The 12,753-nt window shown below is 36.1% G+C and overlaps 1 protein-coding gene across 5 annotated transcripts in view; it reads left to right on the forward strand.

Annotated features, from left to right (window-relative positions):
- Window positions 1–12,753, forward strand: part of LOC139954963 (tumor protein D54-like) — a 39,846-nt gene that overhangs the window by 7,949 nt on the left and 19,144 nt on the right. For 3 of the 5 annotated variants that reach the window (XM_071955003.1, XM_071954999.1, XM_071955002.1), the window contains exons 1-4: window positions 219–358; window positions 8,381–9,144; window positions 9,740–9,876; window positions 12,265–12,413. In XM_071955003.1, coding sequence (XP_071811104.1) covers window positions 8,781–9,144; window positions 9,740–9,876; window positions 12,265–12,413 — 650 coding nt within the window. In that variant the 5' untranslated portion in view covers window positions 219–358; window positions 8,381–8,780. Of the gene's footprint in view, window positions 1–218; window positions 359–8,260; window positions 9,145–9,739; window positions 9,877–12,264; window positions 12,414–12,753 lie in introns of those variants that run through there. The other 2 variants (XM_071955000.1, XM_071955004.1) reach the window with 2 other exon arrangements.

Below are 12,753 nucleotides of genomic sequence, written 5' to 3' on the forward strand. Positions count from 1 at the left end.
CCATTAATATCTCTAGAGTGTGTGGTCCAGGCAGTATACCCACATGTGTACATAAAAGTTTGTATACTACAGTATACAAACCTTAATACTTGGAAGAACGACACATCTGTATTGTAACACCCAATAACTGTGTACAGCACTTACTGTACAGTATCATACTGTAGCCAACTGCAAACGTGTGGACCTTGCATCTTACAGTTCAGACAATTGAAGGCACTTTTTTGCAAATTGGACACGATTGGGAGTTCAGTTTTCAGATCTGTGTGATTTTTGTTTCCTAGTGAAATCGTCTATGATCCGTGTAACTTGCTGAAAAAGTTGGATTTCATACCTTGTTACTTTTGGAAATCAAGGAGAGGTAGAAGGTTTAATGTTGTTGTAGTGCACAAGCAGTACAGTGGTCATCAACTCTGACCTTATTAGATGTCCCGGTATCAGCTTAGAATATACTTGAGGCTTACATTTTATATAGTCTATATGTGTACCTTTAGAAAGTAACAAACTTTTTTTGGTTTAGATATATAAGATTGAGTACTGTGTAATGGCAACTGTTAAATGTATTGTAGTTATATAACTATAGTAGCACTGTTAAGTTCTACTATGCATACTGTACATACTGTAGGCTATATGTGTAGTGTTTGTGAAGGAACATACATGTACATGTAGTTGTTCCAAACATGGTTGATGTCACCAAAGTTGGACAACTACAGTAGACGAGAAATGCGGAAGGGGCAACCGGGTAACAAATGCTGGAAAAGAGCTGTTATTAAGATATAAAATATAGCTCTCTGCAAGATAGTTAACACCCTAGATAGTTATTTAGCTGCAATACAACAGTGCTCGTAATGTTACAGTAGGTTATCCTGACATAGTTAACTGGTCATATAGCTAAGCAACACTCAAGAAACTTAAGTACTGTGAACTGGCGATATACCAGCAGCATACACTACATACAGCACTTAACAGTTAATTAACACAATTATTGTCTTATATGAGCTATGGCACAAGCGGCATATATACTGTAGCATACAGTGGTTAGAAAAATTGAAAATGATTATATCCTCTCCTTATAGTTTGATTGATTTACAAGCTAAAAAGTACTGCATAAATTTGTTAGATGTCACTAAAAGAGCTACTACTAGTAATATTGTGATTCATTTTAAGTATTTAATAAAACATACAGTGTAGTGTGTATGTACCCACACACTTGTAAAATGAAGTTGTGGTGAAACACATGTATAGTACTAATATACTGCAGTATGTACACTAAATATAGTAGTGTGCAATTTAGTGTATATTACAGTACACAGAACACAATTAACGTGACAACGGTTCTTGTGCAAAACTGAGTTTTCCTCTCAAGTACTTCTCTAGGCATTCTTCATTTGCACATCACCAGAAATTGTCTAGATCAACTGTGTCCCTGCCAGGAGATTCTTGTCACAATATCATGAATTTAATATTAAGTATTCTAGCAGCACAAAAATAATGGAAGCAGTTGAAGCAATAGTGTAATGCTCCGTGCAATATGACAAGCTTGTCTCTCTTCAGTTTTGATGGCATTCAGATTATTGAATTGGAAAAATTCCCAGGTACCTTTTAGGAAACCTATTATGATAGATTTCTCTCCAACCAACAGTAAACTCAGTCACATAATGGTCTAAGATATGTAGTCAAGAGGAATAATTTTTTTCCCCTTGTTTTGTCTTCAGATTTCTATGCATACAGTATTTTAATATTTTTTGGGAAATGGAATATACAAAAGTAAAAACTTTATATACACACATAGCACAAAAGGAAGTAATAATGATATTGAAGTAAGGAGCAGATGTACTGTACTGTAAAAAAGAAGAGTTTGAAGATATTATATCATACACATACTTTTTAGATGACAATATACAGTACTTTTAGAAAAAAGTAAATGCTGTTGCAAGAACTGAGTTTACAAGAATGGCTAATAAGATTAACAGTGATCAGAATCATCCTTTGTATACTGTTCTGAAAAGTCTCCTGCACAATTCGAACAGAAATCTAAGAAATCCCCAACATGTTGCCACAATACAGAACACAAGTTTACAGAAACACTATCATAAACCGTGCTGCTTTATACTTTCAATCCGAGCACTTAAAATGTTTGTTGTAGTCTGTTTGTTATAGCGTTTTATGTATTCATTCTTGTATGTGTAGATGTACAGTATTTTATATGGGATCCTATCCTCTTACCCTTTTTTCCCCCCTTTTCCTTTTATATTAGTTATTCTTCCTGTTAACATATTTTATGACTCCTCTTTATGAGTGTTATATTTATACTGGAATGACTAAATCAATAATCCTACCTAGGTATGACTACAGGTAATAAGAGCCAGTAGGTTCCTGATTGAATTACACCGGTCAGAACTAGTATGTTAAACATTCAAACAATGATACTTACCTGTCTCCATTCTACAGCACCCTGGAATTACAATTTGTAAGCCTTGAAAATTTTGGTAGATTTGGAATGGAGAGGAGGTGGGCGTTGAATGTACTCTGATTTTTGAAGTTAGGTCAGTGGGGGCTCACTGCTATAATGTTAACCAACTTTTGTAAGCGTTGTTGAGTTTAGTGCATAATACTGAATGTAGAATGGAGACAGAAAACTAACAGAGTTAAGAGAGGATTGAAGTAACTTTCAGTAGTATGAGAAGTACTGTACAGTATGTATAGTGTGTCCAAACACTTGCTAATCATGTTATCCATCCATTCATCATATATGAGCTTGTGTATGTACAGTAATATTACTAATGTACATGTACATTTATACAATAGCATAGTGTTATGTGTGCACACTGTACAGTACTAAATAGCCTATGAACATCTGTACAGATGTTAACAGATGTTTATCTGTTTATCTAGATGTACAATACTGCACGAAACGTTTTCAAATGTTCTGTAATCTGTCGAATGTTACTTAGCGCCGATGACTTTCACTCAAACGTAGCGAAAGGTTCTCCAACTTTACCCAATCTGTGCCTTGCTTTAAATCACAAGTGCTGTTATCTTCATTTAGTAGAGCACAAAAGAGTTGTGACTTTGAACAGACTTACAGTATATATGGTTAAATTACTGTCCACAATATGAGGTCCTGTAAAAATACTGTACACATGATGTACATTTAGGTTACGCACTGTATGTTTTAGTCAGGTACAGTATGTACAGTTATAGCTTAGAATTAGTAATATGTATGCATTTAGTAGTCTGTAAACACAATATCTTCAGGCAATGGTCATTTACGTACAGTATAGAATCATTAAACAAAACACCAAACTAGGAATTTACATTCTTTGCCTAAATCCAAGGTTACTGTAGATGCAATCCTTCGTAGTTAAAACAAACTAACAACAAGTACTCATTGGCTGCTTCAGTTTCCATAATTACAAACTACTTAAAGTAGTACAAATTTGAAAATGTTCAAGGTATAAATTTGGAGGTACAGTACTGTACACTTACAGGCATTAAGAGTATAGGGATTAGGGACACAACTCTTTGTCTTCATTCACAGTCTGTCAGGCATTTTGAGATTGAGATCAAATAAATACATTCATTTCTTATTCAGTACTTGCACGAATGTAGGACTTCGCTAGTTGTGCTAAGTGAAGGGTTTATAAAGTGTTCATGCCAAATCATTGCATATCCACCCCACAGTGATCAAGTTAGCTTTGATGACAGGAGGTACTTATGTGGACAAATTCTAAGTGATGCGTAGCAGATGCTAGCATTATGGTATTGTTCTCTGTTTCATGTACCAGTATTGGGCAATTTGCTGTGTTGTTATCTTGATGATTTCTGGAGACTAACTTTAAAGTAAATTTACTGTATTACTTCTTGCATGAATTTTAATGGATTCTTTGATGAGCTAGATTCGATACTCAATTCCCTTTAGTAATCAGCAGTTCAGTTAATTGGTTCGTTAGAGTCGACAGCCAAACGTTAATGGAAGAATTCCAGTGACCGTTTTCCAAGAGGTCGGTACAGTAACAAGCATTCGATACTTTAGATGAAAAAAAATGATCGGTTGATGAAATTCGGCGAAAGTCATTCTGACAATGCCTTCAGGAGTAAAAGTTATGCCAATTTCTTGGATTTCTGAAGAAGGATCATCTTTTAGTTTTTATTAAAATAAAAATAAACTAAAACTGTTGGCAAACTGCTTATCCACTAGAGAGCCTGTGTTACTGTACTGTTACTTGTCATTTAGCCTCTGAAGAAGATCCTGCTAGGATCGAAACGTCAGGCCATCTTACTTTTATACACTTTTTATTAAATTAAGACTTTGTTTGTGTGATATTAGCCTTTACGTAATAGTAGATGAATGGTAAAAAACAGTTGGCATGTTGTCAACCTAATAATCTGTTTAAAATCCTGAATTTGCCCTAGAAACTGTATACCTCAAAGTTCAATTGTAACCTTCATGATATCCTTGTAAAGTAATGGCGTGATTCATGCAGCTCTCTGTGTGAATTCAAATACTCAATTCTACATTTAGGCAGAATTTTTATTTGATCAAAATTCAATTGCATTATCTTCACTGTGTTGCTATGCAGCCAGTACATGTGTATTCTGTACACAGTGTACTGTACTGTATGTGTTAATATAATACACTATACAGTATACTTGTATATCAAACCTAAATATGTCCAGTAAACCTTCTATTGTCCACAGTTTCAAAGCAATTAAATTTTTACACCAACAAAAAGCTGTTAACTTATATATGAATCGAATCTGATACATATATTGTTTCTAAATGATATTTTACCGTCACACGTTTTCAACAGCAATGGGGAATCAAAACAACAGACAGGTGCCCAGTATGGCAGAGTTTGAACTTACCACCATTTCAATATTTGAGAGCGATATTATTGATAAGAAAATAAGAATTGTGTACTAATATGTGTATATAGTCAGGCTTACTTTGTAAGGTATACATTGTGACGGTTTTTTTAGATTAAAGGAAATTCAAACGGGCTCGTTCATTACCCGAGTCTGATTCCACGATAGACAGACAGACAGATAGACAGATATAGACAGACAGACATACAGATAGACAGACAGACAGAGTGTTTACCACTAATTTGGCTATATAGTGCTCTTCATTTAGTATAATACTGTATGTTATAACTGGTAATATGGAAAAAACATGTACTGTACATGTTTTAATTGGTATGACAGAATATGTTTTGTAATGTTTCCATTGCAAGGGATCCCCAGTTAGGAGCAAATGATGGAAAGATTTAAGATCACATGGATTTCTTTAAATATAGGTCGGTGGATAGGTATGCAGACTTGTGAATATTTGTAGGAATCCCCTCATAATCTGAATGACTCATTGACACTGTAAGTTACCTACTGTAGGAATGCAGTGCAGAATGGACACAGTATACCATACACAGGAAGTGATCCTTGTATAGTGTACAGTGGTTATAGTCCTCATCATTGCAGAGAGAGAGAGAGAGAGATGATGGTATACTTCATGCCTTACTTACCTGTCTGAGGCTGTCTCTATACATAAGCACTCTGATCTACCCTCTAGGCTAAGAACTGATAACATTCTTACCCTGTGCCCCCCCCCTCCCGGGTGACCCCTCTCCAAGGTCATTGCCCTATTCCACCCTGATTTGTTTCCATTCAGAAAGGTCTAACAGACCTTGTGCATTTCTGTGACAGTATGGTCATTCATAAATTTCATAAATACCCAAACTACAGTTAGTAAGTTTTGACATTATTTAATGGTTATCTATAGCCAGGAGGAGAGGTACGGTAGTGTGTATTTGGAGGGTTAAATCATACATTTTGTAGATACCCAAATGTTGCAAAATTCAAAAGTTTGTACTCATCATTTTGTGGCTTTTTTATGGCAAGTTTTCTTCAATCTTCTGTACCAATCTGTGCAAGATCTATATTCTGTAATATAGTGTGATATTGTCACCCTAATTCCCATTCACTGTACACTGTATGCATGGTAGGATGGGCTGGTTGCATCATTTGAAATTTTAAGTGTGTATATACATATTTGACACACAATCTAAGGATCTGTCAGTACTGTAGGTTCATACATGCCTTCACGGTGAATAGTTTTCTTTTGATAATAAGGAAATGACACATCCAGCTAGACATAACAGTACTTACTAGAGAGAATTGTTAAAGCCAGCTTTAATACTGTATGTGCTCATCTCCTGTACTATACTGGTGAAGGTATATGCAGACATTAGTTGGTCATTCGGTGACATCCCTATGTTCCGACAAAAAGAAAAAAATTCAGAGCAATTTTTTTTTATCCAAAAATTTGTTTGTACCAAGAAATATTTTTGTGTCCACATTTTTTGGGGACTTAATTTTTTTTGGAACAACATTTTTCGAACCAAATTTTTTGAGATCAACATTTGTTTTCAAAAAAATTTGGTCCAAAAACATGTTAGTCACAAAAATATTGGGGTCTGAAAACTAGTTTTCTTGGTACAAACGAATTTTTGGATTAAAACAAATTGTCCCGAATTATTTCTTTTTGTCGGAACATAGAGATGTCGGAATATAGAGATGTCGGAACAGAGAAACGTCGGAACATAGAGATGTAACCGGTCATTCAAGCTTCAACACTAAAATCCCACATTTAAGTAGAATGTTAGCAATGCAGTTCATTACATCGACAGGTACTGTATAGGACACTTCCAAATATGTGTAAAATAAAACAGGAAAATGAAAAAAAAAAATGGTGGATTTTTAACTGTGCATTGACACCTGATTCCTTTTCACTGTGTGCATGGTAGAATGGGCTGGTTGAATTATTTGAAATTTAAGTGAGAATATTTGACACACTAAAATTCCATATATATTTAAGTAGAATACTAGCAATGCAGTTCATTACATAGATTTTAACTATACAGTACTGTACATGTCTGAAAGTTAGCATCATTCAATGTTACAAATATATATACATGATACATACATGTACTACTGTACATGTGATGAATATACGTGTGATAAATTGTTTTGGCAAGGAAATTTTTCACAAATTGGTCCAAATTAGATGCATTGTAGAACCTCAGTAACATGATGATTCGCAGTAAATCTCTCATCAATTTCAGTACATGATACATGTGTACATTCCAATGTCAGACTGTGTAATTATGTGCTACAGTCATTTGTTATGATTACGATTGTTATGATTATGATTACGTTCGTCATATGTTTAATATCGATTTCAGTGATACAGAAATAGAAGTCTGAACTGAGAACATGCATATTTTAAAATATTAAATATTAATAATTTAGGGGGTAAAGTTACCCTTTACACTATATATATGTCTGATAGTCTATATAATGATAACATAATCATACTGTAGTGATCAAGGTCTTTGCCTACATGTATTGTTGTATCACCATACACTACCTGTCAGAAACAGCTTAAATTGATAATTTTCTAGATACCGTATGTTAAAGGCATTGAAGACTCGCCCCAAACCGCGTGCCGCGCTCTGAAAAAGTTAAATTTCCGTTGCTTGCAAGTGAAGTTTTCTGCTTGTCTCTACAAAATGCAGACAGTAATGAAACATGATACTGTACAGTACCTTGTTATCTTTAGCTGGACCTGAGATGTCCATCGCTGCCATGTGGCATGTACACTGTTTTGTGGGTATTGACCGTAGCTGTATGTACTGACTGTACACTAGTGTCTAATTACCGAAGGTACAGTAGCAAGCTGTGTGTGTGTATTTTCTGGGATCGATGGTGGTGTCTAACGCTTCTGTTACACCTCATTCGAAACTAGGTCAGATTACTGGCATTAGACGTTTCATTTTGTGCAAGTCTTCACACCCTTTAACACAGCTTAAATTGATAATTTACTGTATGTTGCCACAGCACTTACAAAAGTATATATGCCTACATTATTCACAGCTAGTTACTGTAGAATACTGTACACAGTAACATATAAACCAACACAGTGTTTTACTATACAGTCTGCCATACATACATTTTCAATAAAAAAAAAAGTGAATTTATTTCTACACACACATACTGGTGTGTATAATTAACGGAAACAGCTTTTTTTTATTGACTGTTTTCTTATTCAAAAGTCAGCATTATTGAGTGATGTAAAATTTGATGAAAATCTTGCTCATAATCATTTCCAGGGAACCCAATTTTTTTTTTGTATTTTTTGTATTTTTTCTTGATTGCATGATGATGATGCACCTGATGTGTGATATATACCTTCACTGTTAGATAGATCTGTCAAAGATCAATAAATATCTGCTTTTGTTTTTAGTTTTTCAACAGTTGTGAATTTAATCACAACGTGTCATACATTCATAGAAACCGCGACTGTAATCATTTGCGTATTTCACAGTTCATGAGAGAACTCAACCGTTGCGTGAAACGAGAACACTCTCTCTGGACGATAAGATTGGATTGCCTGTTAGGGTGGTACACACTGTTGTCATATCCCTTGTACTGTGGTTATCCCTTGGTACATATATGTGCCACCTCACTGCCTGTGATGGTCTTATCACTAACCCTACAGTACCACGTCATTGCTTCCTCTGGCTACGAGCAAGAAGTTTTGGGTCATTGTGAAACCTTAGAAAAGGAAATCGGCAGGTTGTTACTTCCTGCACTGGATTTTTGGTTCGAAGTTTAAGTGGAATAGGCCGTCAGAATGGGTTTCCACAGCGGAGAGAGCATTACCAACGGTTCGGACTACACCGAGCTCTTCTTTGCGGACTTTAATCGGCAGCATCGCTCGGAAGATGGCACCAGCTGCCTGTGACGCGGCGTGTCAGACGGACGTCTTTCATCCGAGGGAGAAAAATTTATACGACAAGTTTTTGCCGTCGGTAGAATTTGACTTTGAGTCGAACCTTCCGGCCAATCAGAACAGGAGATACAAACTCAAGAACTTAATATTGAAGATGTATTCACAGACGAAAAATTTTGTGGGATCGTCGAACGAGGCCGCCACGCCGTGGAACGTGGAAGAGAGGGACGGAGGCAGCATGGAAGATGACGGGTGGGAATACGAGGACAGTGGTTACAGTGCGACGGAGAAATTAAATAACGGCCCCAAATACCAAACGTACCTGACCTTGGTCGATGTTGAGGAATTTGAAAAAGGTGGCCTTTTCTTGCTATATAACCTATTTACTCCCCCCCAATTTTTTGTTTTTAACTAATTTTTTTTTTAAATTTAAAAAAAAAATCTTGAACATTCTGATCTGTTGCAGCTCTAATGAAGTCGTCTCAACCAAACCAAAAATTTGGTGGACACCTTCCTGAATGAAATGATTTTTGGAGATGTTTTGCTAAGATTATGTGTTGTACAGTTCTCTCTTTAGAAGGGAGGGGAGGGGGATCGGAAGGGAGGGGATTGGAGGGGAGGGCATGTACAGTAACATATATGTATCGTTTATTTTTCGGGACTGCCTCTTCATGTAAAATTATACATGTCACACACGTTTCTGGTTCTTAGCAGGTCAGAGCGAGGAACGATGATTGCATACTGTATGTACATGTTGGAAATTTATTGCAACATGTTCGGTGATTCCTACTCGATGGGAAGTTATGTGATATATAAATGTGACAAGTCTGAAGTATATTTTAGGGATTGAAGAGTCAACTTGAATCAGGTCGGTGAATTGTAGAACGTTTTTCAAAAATGCTCTTTTACTAAATATTGGATGCTTAATTTTCCATTGCTTCTATTTTTCAGAGGAGCCACTCTCTTCGCCAGATGAACCATTATTCGATACGACCCCGACCGGCACCCCGACAAACCCCGCTAGTCCACCGATACCCGAAGTACTCTCAGAAGAGGAGAGGGTTGACCTGGAACGTGAGCTGGATGAGGTAGATTGGTCTACATTTCAATTATTCAATATCTCTTGAGGGTATCGAAAAATCTCAGCATTTCTGATTGACATTGAGATAACCAGCCATTGCCACCCTTACCCCACTGCGTACTGTAGCCTGTATTGGTCAATTAATCAAAGTTTATCAATTAATCAATAGAAACAGTTTAGCAGCTCATGTACTTACAAGAGGGAGCAGGGAAGGGAAGGGGAAATGGGGAGGGAGGGTGGGGTCATTAGAAAATGGATTGTACAGTATACATGTACTTGTACTATGTTAAAGTTATATAAATTAAATGTATAGCCATGTTCTGGTAGGGGGGTGGGTGTGTTGAAACGGTCATTGATAATCACTGATGTATGTAAATACTGCTGTCAGCAGTCCTCTCCAGACACTGCCTCACCCTTCACCCCACTTCTCCCATCCTCTGACACGGGGCAGTATAATTATAACATCTATCAGACAAATATATGTACATTGCTGCTGTTTCTTGTCAATGCTAGATCTATCAGCTAGGCCACTTTGTGTTACATTCTCCTTAAACTGTCAACCCTTTGTGACCACCATCAGTATAAATAAATACATCAATATATTATACTGACATACTGTACTGTGTGTGGGTGTACAGTATGCGCAGCAAAGTCCCAATAATGACATTCTTCAACTGTGTAAACTGGCTAATTACACCGGAGATCTTTTCAACTATCTAATTTAAATTATTACGTTTTGTCTGAGAATAATTTGGCGCGGAGGTTGAGGTTCTCCCATCAATTTTATTAAAGCAATTTTGCATGCTATGGCATACAGTAGTGTAGTATAGTATAGTATCTATATAATGCACAATACAATGCATGGTGACCTTTATCTGGCAGCCTAATGTTACTGTCTTGGTATAAGTCCTCATGAATAACAAATCATGGTGGAGAGAATGGAACCATTACTGTACAATTTAGTGTCCTTGTCTCTTTATGGTTCATTCATTATAAGCAAGTCATGCCTTTTCAGTTTCATTGAATCCAGTCTAAATGATGTGTTTAGAGTTTATTGTAGAATACTGTTCTTCTTTATGTACTGTTAGAAAGCCTGTTCTTGGCCTTTTTTCCACTGAACCCTTTAACCTTCAAGTCAAGGCTATGGTTTTATTGAGTCGGTTTTACCTAAGTTACAAAAATATTTTAAAATACTGCTTTTAGCTGCCAATTGCTGATAGAGAACGGTAAAAGTCTATACTTTACTCACTGTACAGAAAGACTGTTCAATATTGAGACTTATTCTGAATTCCAATACTGTATGTCTAAACAATCACGTCACTCCAAATTTATTGAGTTAAGAAGAATGCCGAAAGCAGTTGAAGTTTACTTCACGTCTACTTCACCTGTCTCCACACAGGAGATGCACTCTGATTACCTATATACAGTGTGTGTAGCTATGTTTGCACTTTATTATCTCTTAACATTACCGCTGTTTGGTTTTCTTTCTTTTACATATTTCATGGGTGATGGCCAATATTTGTTGTAATTTCTGAAAAGTATGGCATTTATTCTTTATTGCTCTAGTGCAAATGTAAAATTTACTACCTTGTTGAGAGAAACAGCCCAAAAATTTAAGAAAAAGTATTGTTTATTAATTAATTAACATTGTATTTAACAAAGACAACAAAAAATTAGTTACATGTACTGTGCATTGAATCACTAGTGACTCATTGATCACTGTCATGTTTAGACATGATCAAGTCATTTTATGAAGTGACATCAAGCTTAAAAAGGCTGTACCTGTACTCAAACTCAATATTCTTTTCAGAAAGGCTACTGTTGTAAGCTTCATTGCATAAACAGTACTGTTTGATGGATACGCTAAATATCCAGATTTTCCATAGATCTCTGAGATAATAGATTTAATCCCTTTTCAATATTTTGTTAATAACCAAAAACAAGATCAACTCAAGTGGACCGTAGCCATTTCTGTCGTTATAAAATTTACTTTGTTCCTCGCTTACCTGTCTCCCCACAACCTTAGCACCCTCATTCTACCGTGCCTAGAATGTCCTGGTAACCTTTTAACACTGTGCACCCTCTATGACTGGCTCCTCTGGTCACCACCCTTCCTTTTCATTCTACCATGCAAAGTGTCAAGGTCGTTATTTTCGAGCAAATTTTTTCCATCTGATTTCGTCCACTTTTGGATCGGAATATTTCGCCATCCAATGTTTTTGGAAGAGTTTGAAGTATATACTTTACAGCCCGATAAGTTTCCTTTTCTTATCATTAGAGGGGTTTTTAGGGCTGTTTTGGTGGAGGTGTTTGTAGATCCCATACAGTACGCATGCATTAATATTAATATTACAAATAAATTTCAGACAGAAATATTTACCCTCTTTGTCGTCAGGTGAACACGGACATCCTGGCCTTACGGGAGACGCTCCAATCCAAAGAGATCAAGCAGCGGGAGATTAAGAGGAAGCTGGGGATCACTCCGATGGGAGAATTCACCAACAAAGCCAAACAGAGCTGGGGAAACGTCCAACAATCAACTGCGTAATGATTTTTGAAATATATTTTTATATCTATAATTTTTTATTTTGTTAGTTGTCTGTCATTTTTGTTACTTTCCATGAAATTTAAGATAATTTTCTATGCTAGATGTGATAAATATTGTATTATCGTCAATAATCCCGGAATAGAATGTCTTTCAGTCAAACCACACATTAACAAAACAAAACAAAAAACTTGACTTTAAGGATTGAGTACATGTACTGTACTGAAGTTTCATAACAACTTGACAGTTTGGAGATGGAGAGAGGGGAGGTGGCTGGAGGGGAATAGCTGAATAAGAGTTTTGTGTGTTGTTGAAAATCTTGATCTCAATCTCTGCCCT

The sequence above is a fragment of the Apostichopus japonicus genome, chromosome 17, assembly GCF_037975245.1.
Source record: "Apostichopus japonicus isolate 1M-3 chromosome 17, ASM3797524v1, whole genome shotgun sequence".
Lineage (NCBI taxonomy): Eukaryota > Metazoa > Echinodermata > Holothuroidea > Aspidochirotida > Stichopodidae > Apostichopus > Apostichopus japonicus.